Here is an 18,246-nt window from a genome sequence, read left to right as displayed (position 1 = left end):
CAGACATTTCCAAATGTCGAAATTGGGTTGCACATATATCTGTGCCTGATGGTGTCCAATGCCTCTGGCGAGCAGAGCTTCTCGAACAGTCAAAGGAGAGCTGTGGTCCTCAATGGTGCAACATAGGCTAAGCATGCTGACGCTTATGAGTATTGAGCATGAGCTGCAGCACAGCCTTGACTTCACCGACACAATCGAAGTATTTGCGCATGCTAAGGCTCGAAAAATAGCAATATAATTAATCAGCACTAGCGCAGTAGAAAGAGTGGCATTATGCCTAAGTTGATCTGGTTTAGATTTAGTTAAATTTTTCAGACAAACGCTATTGGATGTTGATGTTACAGCTTGATGTTAATCTAGAGTTGTTACAATAATACGTCATTATTATTATTCATGTTCAATAAAGGCTGGCTGTTTGCGTCGCTTCTTGGTCCGTCTGAGTGCGCATGTGTGTTGATTGTAGAATGCACATGCACCAATGCAGAAAAAATAGGCCCTTTTGCACTGCAGCATCAGGCCCAATTTGGTCTTAATCAGGCCCTGCATATGGCATGCCATGCTGTGTATCTGTTATTCACTGTATATTTTTTGCAAAAAAAAAAAGAAATAGGTTTAAAAAACTATTTATTAAAAATATTCATAAACTATTTGCATTAAATTGTTTTAGTTTTTTGTCCGTTTAAATAAAGAATACATTTTCACTGTTTAAGCTCCAATCTGAATTTAGATTAGATTCAGATTAGATTAGATTCAAACTTTATTGTCATTTTGCAGAGTACAAGTATAGCTAATGAAATGCAGTTAGCATCTAATCAGAAGTGCAAGAATAGTGTTTTATCTACATAAAAGTGCAGAGGAAGTGAAGCTATGAAATAGGCCTACAGAATGTACAGTAGAGTTGCTATACACAGTTTTGAGCAGAGTATATACAGAATATAAATAGGAATGCAATGTAGGGATTGTATGTACATTATGAACAGAGCAATGTAGGAATATATATACACATTATAAACAGCAGCAACATGAGAACAGTGGTAATAAATACAGTTGGATGAGTGTGCAAAAGTATTGTTAAACAATGTATTCTATGCAAAATAACAGTAGTGCAATGATATATTTATAGAAATGGTTTACTGTGCTTTCTACAGTAACAATTTTTATCAGCTTACAGTAATAGCTAGTACAGTGTGCAGTATGTGCAAGTGAAAGTTAATGAAGTCTGTAAATTTACTTTCACTATCTAAACGGTGGTTAAAAAAATACATGAGATTCAAGACCAGCTTTCCTTTCAGAAACAAACTTATCAAAAATCCTTCTGGAAAGTGTTTCTCTTCCTTCGTCACTGAATGCTGATTCCTTTTTCCTTTCTCAAGAGGGGAAGCAGGTTGTGAAAGAAAACGGAAACACAATAATCTCTTGCTGGTAAGTGTTGCCACTTGCCCACTCGTTCCCAGCTAACAAAAGTGAGTTGTCAGAATGTTTTGCTAACATTTCCATTAAGTTATGAAATAACTTACACTTGTACACTGTAAAAAAGAATTTGTTGAGTCAACTAAAAATATTATGTTACCCCACTGCCTAAATTCCTTTGTTATCTTGACAAAATATTTCTTGTTGAAACAACTTCCCATTAGAGTGGAATTGGTCCAGGCAAACAATTTCTTTAAATTGACTTGACTACTATTTTCTAGTCCAGTCAACCTAAATCATGTGTCAACTGAGATTTTATTTGTATTTTTTTTTTAATTGGATCAATAATAATAAACAAATGTTACCTCACTGCCTTAAAGTTTTAAATAAAGGGGACAAAACCATTTTTTAAGTGTCATTTGTTTAATGATACAGACAACACTTTCATTCACATTTAAATTGAAAAAGCAATTTGCTCTCAACACATCAACTGATAATTGATTAAAAACTGCAAAATACAAACACACACACACACACACACACACATATCTAAATATCTGAACCGGCACTTGAAAGTGTGATATATAATAAATAACTTTGATGTATAATAAATAACTTTGGCATTGAGAAACAAATAGTTGCATTTCAATTCCTCAGATCAAAACCAAAGAGATTATCTATAATTTCATAACTCAATATGAAAATCAGAAAGTTAAACACTGCATTTTAACCCTGCAAGTTTACATGCATTCCCCTACCATAATTCAAGTTATTGGTCAAAATGAGAAACCAAGATATAACATGTATATATAAAGGCAAAAGCAATCACTTTTAGTAACAAAACATGATTATACTGTACTTCTGTATAATAAAATATAATGTAATGCACAAGGAAGCACAAAGGTCTGAACCGTCAGATTCTAAACTTCATAGTACACATGACGGACATAAGTGTTAACATCTGAAGGATCTTGAAAGTTTCCAAACTCTTCCCCATCATAATGCGATTTAGTGGTCATAAAACAAGAAACAGATAGAAAAGGAAAGTAAAAGCACTTGTCAATTTCAAGGAAAATATGTGCATTACTGTATAAGAAAATGAGATGTGAAACAACATTTTTTATCATGAGAACATGCATATTAATACAAATTGTAACAAATGTATTGCTCGTTGTCATTTAATGTTAATTTCAGCATTTAGTAATGTTAACTAATGATACCGTATTGTAAAGATACACCAAAACTTAGTATTTTGAATAACACAAAATTAAATAGCAAAGTTTTTCAATTAAAACCATTTTGTACTTTTATTTACTTATCTAATCATTTACAACTATGACCAAGGATCATTTCTGAGAGAAACAATGGGTACTTTTCCTCGGTTGTTGGCCATTTCAAATTGCTCAGGATTTATGGGTGCGGTGGTGTAACGTCTTTACACTTCTTAATCCCGTGACATATTTGTTTAGGAGGTTTCATTTCTGTACCTATATAGAGCAAATAATATTCAAGTATCTATTAGTAAAGGTCGATTTTAATTATGTAATGGATCATTGTGAACTACATTAAATTCATGTTTTAGCAATGTACCTGTTATTTGACAGACTAGTTACAGCACTAACTGCAGTAACAGCACAGTAAGTGGCTGTCTCCAGCATGATTAATATTTAGTGTGAAGCATGCCAATTAAAGAGAGTTCACTTTTCACCAGTCATCGCTATGCGGAAAATTAACAGTGAACCCTGCAATGAAATGCTTGAAAAATACACATTCAGCAGATCCAAAACTTGCTGTTGATCAGGTCTCTTCAGTTAATATTCCCCGCAGATAGGCTACTGCAGAAAATAAAATGGTCATTTCAAACATTTTACTTGAACTTACTTTCTCATTGTCCCAAATGCTCCTTGTTAGTTCAATCAGAAGTATAATAAAGATCATTTCACTGTTTTGTACTCCAACCACTGTTCAGTGTTCACAGGTGTCTGAGTAACGTGAACACCATTCCTTCATTTTTCTATTGGTTACTACAAAACATAGACATATTAAAGGTCCCCTTCTTCGTGATTCCATGTTTTAAACTTTAGTTAGTGTGTAATGTTGTTGTTAGAGTAAAAATAATATCTGTAAAATTCTAAAGCTCAAAGTTCAATGCCAAGCGAGATATTTGATTTAACAGAATTCGCCTACAAAAAACGACCCGTTTGGACTACAGCCCTCTAGTTCCTGTAGTAATGATGTCACTAAAACAGTTTTTTTGACTAACCACCGCCCACATGAAATCACAAACAGGGGGCGTGGCCTTGTTGCGCTCCGACGGAGAAGGAGGAAGAGCTGTTTGTTTTTGTCGCCATGTCGTTGAAACGCTGTTTTTTTTTTTTTTATCTTGGAGTCCAATCCTCTTTGTTTGGGCTTCCCAGGAATGCTGTACTTTGAGTTTAATGGTTACAATTTATGTTTAACTCTGTTCCCGAACATTATAATGCACATGTAAAACTATGTGTAGCACATTTTGCTGAGGACAGCTTGCTGAGGACAACTTTCTCAATCTCAATCAGTTTAATGCCGGATTCGCACAAAGATTATTCTTGAAAGATGGAGCAGTTCCCTCTTTGTCTGGAGAAGGCGTTGTTTATGGACCACAACCGGTAAGTGTATTTTGTTATTTAAGTTGGTGCGTTTAACAGTTTCTGTAACTTATTACACAAAGGGCAACACTGTTTAGCTTTGTTAACTAGACAGACCCTCCAGAAAAACACAGATTTTTTTTGTGATTGTTGCGGGCAAAAATCCTTGATTTTGCGGCAGGTTTTCTTAAAAAATGCGATGATGGAATATGCGGGATATTTTTGCAATCTTATGCGATGAAATTGTGGGAACTTGCAAAAACTGCGGTTTGATGAAAAAGAGAAAAAACCCTGTTCTCACTAGGCTACTACCTTACTGTAACGAGTCATTTCTTATGACTTCCTATGATAAGCAAGCATACTAAATCACAGAATATTTAAGTTCTCATTCTGTTTTATTTCAGACCTTAATTAACACTTGCCCCAATTTATAAAACATTGAGTCAAACAAGTTCTCTAGCTTTACAAAAGGAATATTCAACTACTTCTGTAAAAATGAATACAACTAAAATATACACATAAATATACAAATGCTGTTTTACAGGAATTGCAAAGTGCAATCTCTTATTGCAACGTAAATTATTTTACATACTACTAATATACTTACAACTGTAAGGTTTTGGTACTATTCTGTAACAAAAAAGTACAATCTTACAACTGTAGAGGTGCATCAACTTCTGAATGAAACCACAACAGTCCACTGTGAAAATGAAAGCTAACTGCGTAGCCTCTAACACTGGCCTATCATTCACCATCCTCATCCCTCTCTCAAAATAATTTGCCCCCACTTTCATGTAACACACCGGGTAACTGCTTCGTGCGGTCTTTTGCGCTTATTTTTGTTGGCAGATGAAAATGATTTGCGTCCTTCACCCTGGTTTCACCGCGGGCTTCACAGATGATGATCACGTCGCGCAATTACTTCACTTCATAAGGTTCCCATTGGGAAATAATGGCGATTTGCTTGTGTGAAGTAAACGCAACATTTTTCAACTTTCTGCTAAGATATATGTGTCACGGAGACGAACCCCGTGATTCCCTCTACTGGCCAGCAGAGGGTCCCATCCCCGGAATACTGACTCTCACACTCACCTATACTGATTCGCACTACACTACCCATCATCCCCGCACATCTCACTCTGATCATCACACAGGTGGAGCTCATTGGCACGGGTACATAAGCTGCACAACTCCATCAGCCAAACGCGAAGTCTTGTTTTGCTCCGGCTAACATTTCCAAGCGTTATTTCCCGTGTTTGATTTCCTGTTACCAGTACTGTTTCGTTTACCGTCTCTTGAACCTTTGCTGCCTGCCTCTTGACCTTGGATTGTTTATTGGACTCTGAATCTTGCCTGTTTCCCCTGAACTTCTGCTTGTGTTTGACGACGATTCTGGTCATCTCTACTGTTGTGTTTGCTGGTCCTGATCCCCGCCTGTACGACCTCGAGTCTTTCAATAAAGCCTGCTAAATGGATTCCCTGTCTGATGAGTTGTTACAATATGTGGCTTTTTGCAACAAAAATTATTATTATTATGAAATCATGCTACCTCCCCATATTTAGCTTCCTGAAATTGGGATTTTATGTGGCGAAAATGCGGCGTATTTGAAAAAATGGGACCCCCGCATAAATATGCGGACCTTGGCTGATTATGCATAAAATCACGCGATCACATAATCACATTTTTCTGGAGGGACTGACTAGATGTTAGGGCTGTGCAAACAGACGAATGCGGTTTTCATGCGCATTGCGTCAGTAAAAATGCTCCTGTGACTATAAATACATCTCCAGCACGTGCGTTCTAGTCCAATCACGTTACTAGGAGGTGCAGCCTGCTCTCAGCTGCTGTCGAATCACAACACACGTACCGCTGGCCCAATCAGAACCTGTTACATATTTCTGAAGGAGAGGCTTCAAAGATAAAGGAAGCCATCAACCCGTTTTTGTGACAGTGAAAACAGCGGTATACAGATAAGTGAATTGTGTGAAAAATACAGTGTTTTTTTTTACTCACGAAACATGAACACATGTTATATTGCACATTGTAAACACAATCAAAGCTTCAAAAAAGCGCGTAAAACGGGATCCTTTAAAAGAAATGTGTAGCATGTTAAGAGAAATTACTCCTGTGTGTCTTGACATCCTGAGTGAAGAAACAATTAAAATAAAGTGATTAACTGTGATGTTGTGTTTGTGTTGTAGTCACGTGTGTTTTGGCAAAGATGAGCATCTGTACATGTATAGTCTGCTTATATTTAGCATCTGTAAAAGCAGGACAGAGATATTGCAAATGATCCAAGACAAACAGATGCATACATGACTGCAGTACATTCTCATAATAAAAATAGCTGAAACTAGCTAATGCATTTAGTTGAGGTTATTTGACAATGACCCATTAAACAAATATTCACTCTTACATTAAGAAAAATGGGTAAAAAAAATTCTTATTGCAACTGCATTTACAAAAATAAGAATGTGGAAACTAAAAATACAAACACACCTTTCTCTTTGTACTGTATATGCTGGACCACTATGATTTTCATCCTCATCTTCCTCGTCTGTCGGTGGGTTGAGTTAAAAACTGTAGACCCACACAACAATTCGATCAAAAATATAATTTTTATTTATTTTTTTAATTAGGTTTCGCTCAAAGCTGCATTCGCTGCAGTCTTACGCGTGAGGTGAAGTTCTGCGAGTTCATTTATGAGCTTCATTTAAATGCTCCACAATGCTTACTAGAAGTGTTTTATCGAAATAAGTTCATACATGCATATCTCTTGATAAATAACCCATTGTTCCCTTTCAGTCGGTCATGTTCAACGTTACGAATGGGATCTCGCCCGAGAGCCCAATCACCTTCGAGCGGTACTAAATGAGCCAATGGTACACAAAGTACCTTGGTCTGCGGGATTTGCATCGCGAGCTCCGCCCCCCAGAGTGGGTATATAAGGAGCAACTCGCATTCAAGCTTTCGCTTTGGAGCCAAGTACATCGCATGCTGCTTTCACCGGAGTGCTACAAGCAAGAGCTGGTGTTGGTGTGACGCCGCGATTCAGCGGTTCGTCTGGGTTTCCTGCGACAGCTCCCACGTTCCCCTGAGCGCTTCAACACCTCTGAAAGAGCAAATATTTTTCACGAAAGAGATACGGGCCAATTTGCGTCTTTTTAACACCCGTGTGTTTCTGGGTGCGGCCAATTCATTACTCCTTGTGACGGCCACGATCGATGTGTCATGTGTCTGGGCTTCCAGCACGCTGAGACTGCGTTCGGGGATGGCTCACGTTCTCATTGCGGGGACATGACCAGCCCATTCTAGTAAGAGGGCTACTTCGGCTGGTGGCCAGGGTGATCTGAGGGTTAGTGTGTGGGCTTCCCCGATGAGCCAACCTCCTCGGGCCACACCCCCCTCACATATGCCGCAGCTTGTTGAGTTTCCGGATGAGTTTGCTGGACCCTCTCAGGCTCCTGACATCTCATTGGGGGCTTGGGAAGAGGGCCGTATGTCGATCGCCGCATCACAAGGCGGGTTTGAGTCCTCGGGAGATGAGAATTTCGGCTGTGTTGCCTCCCTCGGGAGTGCCAGCGTTGTCCGAGTCTGATTCCGAGCTGACGGCCCTGCTTTCCCAGGCAGCAGAGAGCATCGGGCTTGAGTGGAAATCCTACACCCTGTCCCGAGCACTCGAGGCTGGATGATTGATTCCTGGGGGCTGCTAATGCGGATCGCCAGCACCTCCCTCTGGTTCCTTTCTTCCCGGAAGTGCACAAGGAAGTAACCAGTTCATGGAAGGCACCATTAACTGCCCGAAACCGTTCTGGTACTTCCTCCACCTTCACAGCCCTCGAAGGCCAAGGGGTATGCTGGGATTCCCCCGGTTGAGCGTTCTGTTGCAATGCAACTGTGTCCACAGAGCGCCTACGCTTGGCGTGGCGGTCCCAAGCTGCCCTCCAAGGCCTGTAAGTTCTCATCCACGCTTGTGGCCAAGGCTTACAGAGCTGCGGGCCAGGCCGCTTCTGCCCTGCATGCCATGGCCTCACTTCAGGTCTATCAGGCCAAGCTGCTCCGGCAGCTGCACAAGGGAAGTGCTGACCCAGGGGTTTTGCAGGAGGCGCGCACTGCTACCGACTTCGCTCTCCGGGCGACGAAGGTCATTGCGCGCTCCTTGGGTAAGGTGACGTCCACTTTGGTGGTCCAGGAGAGCCACCTATGGCTGAACCTGGCAGACATGAGGGGATCTGATCGGGCTCAGCTCCTCAACTCCACAGTCTCCCAGGATGGCCTCTTCAGCGATGTGGCTGAGAGCTTTGCCCAGCAGTTCTCTGCCGCCCAGAAGCAGTCTGAGGCCATCAGACACATCTTGCCCAGGCGGCCCACTGCTGTCTCCACCCCACCGCCGGCGCAGCCACCTCAGCCTGCTCATCACCGAGGGCGCCCCCCAGCGAACTCCTCCACTCCCGCTCGGCCACAGCAGCAGCCTTCACCCCGGCTGCAGCGAGGAGATGTCCACAGAAGGGCGGCGCAACCTGTCTCTGCCCCTAATCCTGCCAAATGCCAGGACAAGCGGCAATCCTGAGATCCTGAGGAGTTGGAGACATCAGCTCGACAGGAGATGGTAGCAGGACCACTCCTTCCCCCGGAGGAGGGCTGGGGGAGAATCCTTTGTGGGTACGCTTGTAGTCCCCTTGACCCCGTTGGTTCGGTTTCTGGGAGCCTGGCTAGAGCTCCCCAGGCCTTCCCGCTGGCTCATCCAGATGCATAGGCTCAGCTACGCGATTCAGTTCACCAGGTGTCCCCCCAGGTTTCGGGGTGTCCTTGCTATGATGGTGGGCAAAGATGCCCCTGTCATGCATGCAAAGGTCGTGATTTTACATTCCATGTCATCAACACATCTCCAAAAAGTTGGGACAAGGCCATGTTTACCACTTTGTGGCATCCCCTATTCTTTTTATAACAGTCTGCAAACATCTGGGGACTGAGGAGACAAGTTGCATCCATTTGTTATGTCAAGTTTAGGAATAGGAATGTTGTACCATTCTTCCTCTTTATGATGCTCCAAATGTTTTCTATGGGTGAAAGAGCTGGACTGCAGGCTGGCCATTTCAGCATCCGGATCCTTCTTCTACGCAGCCATGATGTTGTAATTGATGCAGTATGTGGTCTGGCATTGTCATGTTGGAAAAGGCAAGGTCTTCCCAGAAAGAGACGACATCTGGATGGGAGCACATGTTGTTCTAGAACTTGGATATACCTTTCAGCATTGATGGTGCTTTTCCAGATGTGTAAGCTGCCGATGCCACATGCACTTATGCAACCCCATACCATCAGAGATGCAGGCTTCTGAACTGAGCACTGATAACAACTTGGTTTGTCCTTGTCCTCTTTAGTCCAGATGACATGGCGTCCCAGTTTTCAAAAAAAAAAAAAAAAACTTAAAATTTTGATTCTTCTGACCAAAAACAGTTTTCCACTTTGCCACAGTCCATTTTAAATGAACCTTGGCCCAGAGAAAATGGATCATGTTTAGATATGGCAGATATGATTATATAGATTTAGATATGAGTTTTAGCTGGCAATGGCGAATGTCACGGTGGATTGTGTTCACCAACAATGTTTTCTGAAATTATTCCTAAGTCCATGTTGTGATTTCCATTACAGTATTATTCCTGTATGTGATGCAGTGCAGTCTAAGGGCACGGAGATCACGGGCATCCAGGTTTTCCAGCCTTGACCCTTACAGAGATTTTACCAGATTCTCTGAATCTTTGGATGATATTATGCACTGTAGATGATGATAACTTCAAACTCTTTGCCATTTTTCTCTGAGAAACTCCTTTCTGATATTGCTCCACTATTTTTCGCCGCAGTATTGGGGGAATTGGTGATCCTCTGCCCATCTTGACTTCTGAGAGACACAGCCACTCTGGGATGACATTTTAAAATGTCTCACTTTCAACATTTGATATGTTATCTATATTCTATTGTGAATAAAATATACGTTTATGAGATTTGTAAATTATTCCATTCCTTTTTTACTCACAATTTGTACAGTCTCCCAACTTTTTGTGAATCGGGTTTGTAACTATCTATGACTGAACTGAGCCAGTAGTGGCCCAGACTTTGCAGCCAGACTTGGGCCAGTTATGGTGAACAGGAATGGTGCAAGTGCTTTACAGCCACATCACAAACACATGCACGAGAGCAACCTGTGGACCACACTTGGCCCAGATAACACTCGCAGATGGTGAGTCTGAAGCAGAGAGAAAGAACAGGCATACAAGACACAAACAACTTCTCCATCACTAACTGAATCCTGATGTAAGGTTTAGGTAATTTGGGATAGTTGGGTAAGAAACAATTGAGTTAATATTATGGGTGCATGGTTTAGGATAATTTTGAATTATGTTGTTTTGATTGCTTTAATGGTCAGAGGTTCAACAAGGCGGTATAGGTGTAATCTCAATCAGGTTTGTTGATTTCCCAGGTTCAGGTTAAGGTTCTTGATCAGTTTTATCATGTCTGAATATGCGCGGGACCCCGGAGGTGCATTTGTTGATAGACTCTTGGATGGCATTCACTTGCTTGTGGAGGAGGAAGGCAAGTTTCAGAGTAACCCTAACCCTAACCCATATCCTACAATACTAGACACTCAAAGCGCTGTGTGAGTGGCAGACCAAGACTGAATGATTAGCACACCAGCGGGCGGACGGTGAGAAATAGCTTCTAAGGCTCTATCAACAGGAGTCAGATCAATAAGTTATGTTCCTTCCTCCTTTCTTCCAATTCTGGATCAAGGACGAAGGAATGCTGTTTGAAAAATGCTGGTTTGGCCTGATGCTCGTCATCGGTGAGGTGATACCATGCTAAATCTTCAGTATGTAGGATCGAGCCCTTATGGACATTGATTCATAAAGTTTGGTTGGGCAGGATAATGCGCGTGGCAGTGTTGTGTTGATCATAGGTGGGGGTAGCTGTATGCACTGGGGTGTTGACTAGCCATTGGTGTCTGACAATATCGGCTTGGATTGCCTTCATTAGGTAGACATCATATTTTTTTTTGGGGGGGGGGGGGGGGGGTTGAGTCAATCCTAATATCTAGACCTGGATTTAAAGTTGAGTTAAGGGAATTTCCTAATGAAGGGATTAGAGGGGAAAAGAAAAGCACAAAGAGAAACAAGGACACTAAATGATGTTAGACAGCAAGGGCAAGTGTCACATGTGTAGAACAACTCCTGCCTACTAGAGATTGGTCCTAGCAGTGCGGTGGAGGAGAGTGTTTAGGTGTTGTGTTTAAGAGAGGTAGCTATATGTTTTCCTTACATTGTTTGTAGAAAGACAGACTACCTGGTCGTTGGGAGGTATGGGCAGTTTTGTGCAGGTGTGTCATTCTGCATTTCAAACCATGAATAAAAGTGGTTGAGTGTATCCGGAAGGGATGTATCATTATTACTTGCCTGTTGCGTGGGCTTGTAATCAGTGATCTGGTCTGAATGGCTTGCCACAGGCTCCGTGTGTCTCTGCTTTCTGTGAAGTCATTGTTGATTTTTTTTTTTTGCATTTTTGATGCTACGGGCTCTTGCTGTTTTATCTCCTGATCTGACTGCTTCATCTCTGGTCTGGAGAACATTCATTACTGGCCACCCTGCCCGCGGTCTGTGGAGTGGCCACCATCTCACATGGCACATCAACTGCCAGGAGATGCTGGCAGTGTTTCAAACATTCAAACACTTTCTCCGAGACCTAAGAGATCATCACATGTTGGTGCGGACCTACAACACAGCAGTGGTCTCTTGCATCAGACACTAAGGAAGGCTGTGTTCACAACACTTGTACAAGGCAGCGCAACAGATCCTTGTGTGGTCCCAGGGCAAATTCTTCTCGATGAGAGCAGTGCACATTCCTGGGCATCTCAATATCAAACATCCTGTCGAGACAGAGGCCGAGCCCAGGGATTGGATGCTGCACCCTGGAAAGGTAAAGCAGATATGGAGAGTTTTTGACCAGGCTAAAGTAGACCTCTTTGTGACTCAGTTGACATCACAATGACCAGTGTTGTATGTACACATTTGTGTGTATTGAATTTAATACATTTACAAATTCTTGTACATTTGTTTTGTAAACATTTACAGTATGAATTTACTATACTTACTAAAGTTGTTTTACATTTCAAAATATATTTGTTAAAGATTTATTATTTGCATATTTTTATTATTTGCTACACCAGCATACAAAAATGCTAACTTGATGGCATTAGTTGGATGCATAATGTTGCTGCTATCGTAACAGGGACCTGACACATATGACTGAGAGCTGCTGTCAGTTGTTTTTGGTTCACCTAGTGGGGATGGAGGAGGGTTTGGGCCCGGGTGTTGTGGCTATGCCCACTGGCTTTGGTGGTTTCGGGGCCCACAAAAGGATCTGAGTTCTTTTTCAGGAACAGTGACATCGTCAGCATAGAGAAAACTGGGTCCTCTTTCACTTGGCCCACCTCTTGGTCCACTTGGTCTACCTGGAATAGTTTGTATAAAAAATCTTCCCATAAATCACATGACCTTCAGAAAAAGGGTGTTGCCTTCTGTATAAATAAAGTCAGTTGTTTGCAGATTTTCAGCATCAGCCAAAGAACGACAGACTGTTCAAATCGTAAGTACAGCCATTTAATAAATTATGAGAATCATGCTCTTAAACAGTTTAAGGTCTGCTAAAAACCATTTTATATATACTATAATGTTTTTTGATATAATAATTTGTAATATCTCAAATCTGCAGTGTTATATTATATATGATTTACTGCAAAGATATATGCAACTCTAGGAAAGAAATATGAAAAGTTTGAATGTATTAAATGTCTTATATATAATCTTTGTAATCACATATAAACATTTTTTTAATAAATGGTTATTGGGCATTTATTGTTTAAATTTTAATCAGCCTTGTAAGGATCCACCCGACAACCAGAGGCCTAGTTGAAGTGTTACTTGTGAGTTCGGTCTTTTACTTATGTTTCTTTATTTATGAGGATTTAGTTTCAATTGTATTCTAGCTCCGTGTTCAATTTGACTCCAATTTTCAAATGATCATGAAATTTAGGCGATGTTTCTAATTAAAAATTTATCATAAATATTGATTGTTTAATCATTTAAATATTTGATTATTCTAGAAATGTCCTTATTCTCAATTATTCATTCACTGGGGACCTAACGTTGCATTTGAGCCTTGCAGTGGCCGGAGTGCAGGTCTCACGATCACAGATTTGCCCGTCTCATTTTAGTCAGAGGGTGTAGGTTGACTAATACCTGTTTTGTCTGCTGCCTACTGCCTTGCTTGTAGTTCACTCAGTCTTTTCCTGTACAACTTGCTAACATCCTCACAATTTACTAGCCATAATGATTTCAAGAGAGTTCAAAATCAATAAAATTAAATACTTTTTTTTGTCAGGTAAAATAGATTCCCCCCAATAGATTCCTCACCACTGACTGGACGAGACATCTGTCAATCAAGGTATACAGAAAAACAGCAGACTAGTGGTAGAAAGTTCAGAGATGGTTTAAAAAAATGCGTTATCAGACTCTCTTTTTTTTTTTTATAAGGTGACAAAGCATTGAGAAATTGGTCCTAGCAATTGAAATTTGAATACAGGGATCGGTCTGATACTGGCAATTTCCCCATCTTTGATCAGTATAACAGTGTTATTTAAATACAGAGGTGCATAACAGTATCGCTGATACCTTCACATTTTCATAGAAACAAAGGCACAGCTGTGTCTTGAGCTTTGTTCAGGAAGAGCAAAGATACAAAAGGTCAGACACCTGGGCTTCCTGATTTGATCTTTTAGAAATGTCATCCCTTTTACCTGACAATGTATCTAACTTTTTCAGTTAACATTTTATAAATGTGTAATTCCACACAGTAACAACCCACACCTTAAACCTGTAACCTTTTGATTCACAGGTCAGTTCTTCTCTTGTCCCTCCATCATCTTTGAGGAATCTCATTTTTAGTGTTGGTCATCCAGTAAGTCATTACATATGTTTGTTCATCAGTTTTCTGTAAATCCTACAGTAAACTTTTAATACCAGACAATAGTCCCAGGACACACACACATACACACACATATTACACAAATTGACATTTTCAATCAATTGTTGTAACTAATGAAATACTAAAAACATTGGTTATTTGTTACAGATTGAAACTGTAAAATAGTAATACCATGCTAGCTTAATGTTGGTTCATTATAAAGACAATTAAAAGTACTTTTATTTCCTCAGTGAGCTAATAAAACAAAACACAAAAAACATTTGGATATCTTAAATTGCTGTTTTTTTTCTGTTTCAAAATAACAGAGAAACAATATGGCAAGTTCGGATCGAAAACTAAGCAAATTTGATGAAATCATCAAGAAAAGCAAATCATTTGGAAATGGAAATCCTACCCGATACCAGGTGCAAAAAATGATGGACAATACAGATAAATCTCTGTCATATCAAAAGATTTTCTTGGGTGAGAGAAAGCCACAGAAACCCCATAAAACCATTCTGCTGGTGGGAGAAACAGGAACAGGAAAAACAACCCTGATCAATACCATGATCAACTACATGTTTGGTGTGAAGAGAGAAGACAAGGTCTGGTTTGAGTTCACAGATGATCAGAGCGACCGATCTTCAGCTGAAAGTCAGACCTCCAGCGTCACTGTTTATGGGTTTTATCTACAAGAGAGTCAAATCCAATTAACCCTCATTGACACACCAGGATATGGAGACACTCGTGGAGTTGATCTTGATAAAGAGATCGCCAAGAGTTTGCTTAATTTAAGTAAATCTGAAGAAGGGATCCATGAAATACATGCAGTGTGTCTGGTGATTAAAGCAACACAGAATCGTCTCTCTGACAGACAAAAATACATATTTGATGCTGTTCAGTCTTTATTTGGGAAAGATATTGCTGAAAACATTGTCTTGCTCTTCACACACTCAGATGGGATGCCTCCTAAAAATGCTCTGACGGCTGTTAAAGCGGCTGAAATCCAGTGTGCAGTGAATAAGAAGAATCAGCCAGTGTTTTTCCTGTTTAACAACTGTCAGTCAGAACCTGCTGATGAAGAATATGATGAAGAAAGTGATGAAGAATGTGAGGAAGAAAATAAGAAGAGACTTGATCAATCATGGAATCTCAGTTTTAAAGGAATGACAAAATTGTTCAAGTTTCTTGACACAATAAATCCAAAATCCCTGGAGATGACTCGAGATGTTATAGAGAAACGGGAACGTTTGGAGGCAAATATCTGCAATCTAGAATCACGTGTTAAGGAGATGGAACTAAAGCAAAAGGAGCTGAAACAAACACAAGAAGCCCTGGAGAAGAACAAGCAAGATGTCAAAGCAAAGAAGAACTTTGAGTATGAAGTTGAAGTTCCTTACAAAGAGATGGTTGATATTGATACTTCTTTAGCCAGTAAGGCATTGTGTTGCACCATCTGTGAGGAGAACTGTCATTATCCAGGATGCTGGTGGGTCACTAGTATCTCGTGGTGTGAAGTGATGAAAAATAATTACTGTACAGTGTGCACTAATAAGTGCCACTACAGCAAACATGTTAAACATCCAAAAATATATCGAATAAAGACAAAGAAGGAGAAGAGAACTTATGAAGATTTAAAGAAGAAATATGATGATGGTATGATGAGAATTGGTGATAGTGTTTCTTTGGTCAAGAAGCTGAATGAAGATCTGCAAGAATTAGAGAACGAGAAAATAAAGCTGGTGACTGAAGCTTTTGACTGCGTGGAAAGTCTGGAGAAGATCGCACTCAAAAGTGATTGTGCATTCACACTTCTGCACATTGATTTTCTAATTAAGAAGCTGAAAGAAATAAATGAGACTAAAAAAGCCGAAACACTGGAAATCATCAAAAAGAGAGCAGGAGAAGAAAAGCATGGATCACTGGATTACTTAAAAAGATATTTTAAAAAATAAGTTCAATTCCTCGGCCCCTCAAATTATCCAAAAAAATCTGAAGGATCCTGAAAATGTTTTTTTTTTTTCTTTTTAAAGCATGTTCTTTGTGTATCAGTGATTGTAATTGCAGTGCTTCATGAATGTAACTTTTTTTTCTGTATTCATGCTTGCATTTCCCAGCTTCTTTGGATAAATAGCATCTGCTCAATTAAATGATTCCTGGAATGAAGCAGAAATTGACATCAGCCTAATGTAAATTGCTTCTACTGTGAGATTCTGTTTAAAATACTGTACAACAACAATAACGTGAAAGCAACAAATACCCAGATTGTGAATGTAATGATCATGGTCACCAGGAGGCTTTTTAGAGACTGCTTTGACTGTATTAAGTGCTGATATGTTGTGCATTTGCGAAAATGTTATATATCATCATACAGATGAAAAACATGAGATATTTGAGCTACTGTATTGAAACGGCTGATTTACTGTAAATCTGGACTCTGCTGTTCATTAGCTGTGTGATTTTTGGGCGTCATGGGTGTATTGCTTGTGTCTTTTTTTTTCCAAAATTATGCTAAAATATTGTGAACTAGAATGTGCAGATATGAAATGCTTTCACTAACATAAATTCATTTAACTAGCACGTGTTTTGGCTTCATTTATATGTTATATGTTATCTGTTTCATTTAACTTCAAAATACTACAGTAAGATAATAATATTACTGTTTCAATTTTCTTTAAGACACATTTGCTCTAAAACACTTTTCTTAATGGTAGGCTTTGAGATCCAAACTTCTGGGGTAAGATTCTAGTGAACATTAATACTCTGAGAGTTATAAAAAAAATAATCTTGACATAATAGAATGAATAAAGTTTTTTATAACAATATAATACAATTTTGGCCAGGGGGGCTGGGTTAACCCATGGGGGATTTTCCCCCCACTCTTCACAATTCATCTGATGAACATTTCAGAATGTTGGAACCAATGGGTGGAGCTTGACCTCCAGCTACCCCTTGCTGGATGTAATGGGTGGAGCTAGACACCCCAATCTGTACCCCTTACCCTAGCCCTAAACATAACTTCACCCATTAGTTCCAGAGGTGGAGATGGAGTAAGTCAAACTCCACCCATTGCATCCAATGAAGGAGAGCTGAGGTCATTTGGCTTTGCAGTGAGCACTGCTTGGCAGAAGGACATCCAGGGATTTCTTGCCTATTCTTTTATAAATACCAACATTTCTGACACTATTCTCTTGACGAGCTCTTTTCTCCTACTGTATAGTAGGCATATTGGAACACAACTTAAGTATAAGCATGTATGCATCTTGTGAGAATACACCAGGAAGAATCACAAAAAGATTCTTGACTTTAGAAATAAGGACACAAATAATTTATATTTAGTGGAAAGGTTTTGTTTGTTATAACAATCTGTAAATCTATATGAATGTTGCTGCTGTGTATCAAGGTAACAAAACATTGACATGTTTTATAGCATTTGTTTTTACAAATGTTTATATTATCAGTAAAAAAGCATAATTCTAAACAGAAAAGAAGATTATAAAAACTATAGAAGTTTCACAGTTTTTACGAGTTTCTCGTTTTCGTATTTGAAAGTGTTTTGGATGTACATTTTAAGATCTGTGTTACAGAATGTAGTATACAAAGGCTTTTTTCTTACCATCAAACTCTTAGAGCACACTTTCTCATGCAGTTGTATTTTCTTCACATAGCCACTAAGTGGAAGTGTTTCCAAACACAATTCAACAATCTCAACAATCAGTTGTGTATTAAACAGAAAAGTGGAGCAGCTGTCATTGTTCCTTCAGCATTGACCTTTTTCTGTGTTGATCACTTTTTTTTAATTCATATTTTTTATTATTATGTTATTATTATTTACAAGACATACAGAGAAGTTTATTATTTCCAAGATTGATTAATGCAAACATTTTGAAAAGAAACAATCCAGAAGTAAGATCCTAAATGATCTTTGTAGAAACATTTATAAATAATACAGACAATGCCAGATGCTCATTGTCATAAACCTGGAAGCAAACGCTGCTTGGACAGTGGAGCATCAAGATACTGAAAAAAAAAAAACACATACAATGATGTACACTTGTTAATCTCTTGATGCTTGTTAACAGTTTTAAATGAGCCTATTATTTGAACTATTGTAAATAGATCTACAGATTATGCATGACAAATTAACCAAATAAATATTTATTTTATCAGTTTGCCCAATGGTGCAAAAATGTTATT

General features: G+C 39.4%; 1 protein-coding gene across 1 annotated transcript; it reads left to right on the top strand.

Moving 5' to 3' along the window:
• Nucleotides 1-12,653: 12,653 nt before the first annotated feature.
• Nucleotides 12,654-16,619, top strand: LOC128012959 (uncharacterized). The gene is made up of 3 exons (XM_052595571.1): nucleotides 12,654-12,672; nucleotides 13,981-14,043; nucleotides 14,376-16,619. The coding sequence occupies exon 3, from the start codon at nucleotides 14,385-14,387 to the stop codon at nucleotides 16,002-16,004; it is 1,620 nt and encodes a 539-aa protein (XP_052451531.1). The 5' UTR covers nucleotides 12,654-12,672; nucleotides 13,981-14,043; nucleotides 14,376-14,384; the 3' UTR covers nucleotides 16,005-16,619.
• Nucleotides 16,620-18,246: the final 1,627 nt, after the last annotated feature.

This window comes from Carassius gibelio, chromosome B24 (genome assembly GCF_023724105.1).
Source record: "Carassius gibelio isolate Cgi1373 ecotype wild population from Czech Republic chromosome B24, carGib1.2-hapl.c, whole genome shotgun sequence".
NCBI lineage: Eukaryota > Metazoa > Chordata > Actinopteri > Cypriniformes > Cyprinidae > Carassius > Carassius gibelio.
Note: the sequence above shows the minus strand (reverse complement) of the source record. Positions and strands in the feature narration are given on the sequence as shown.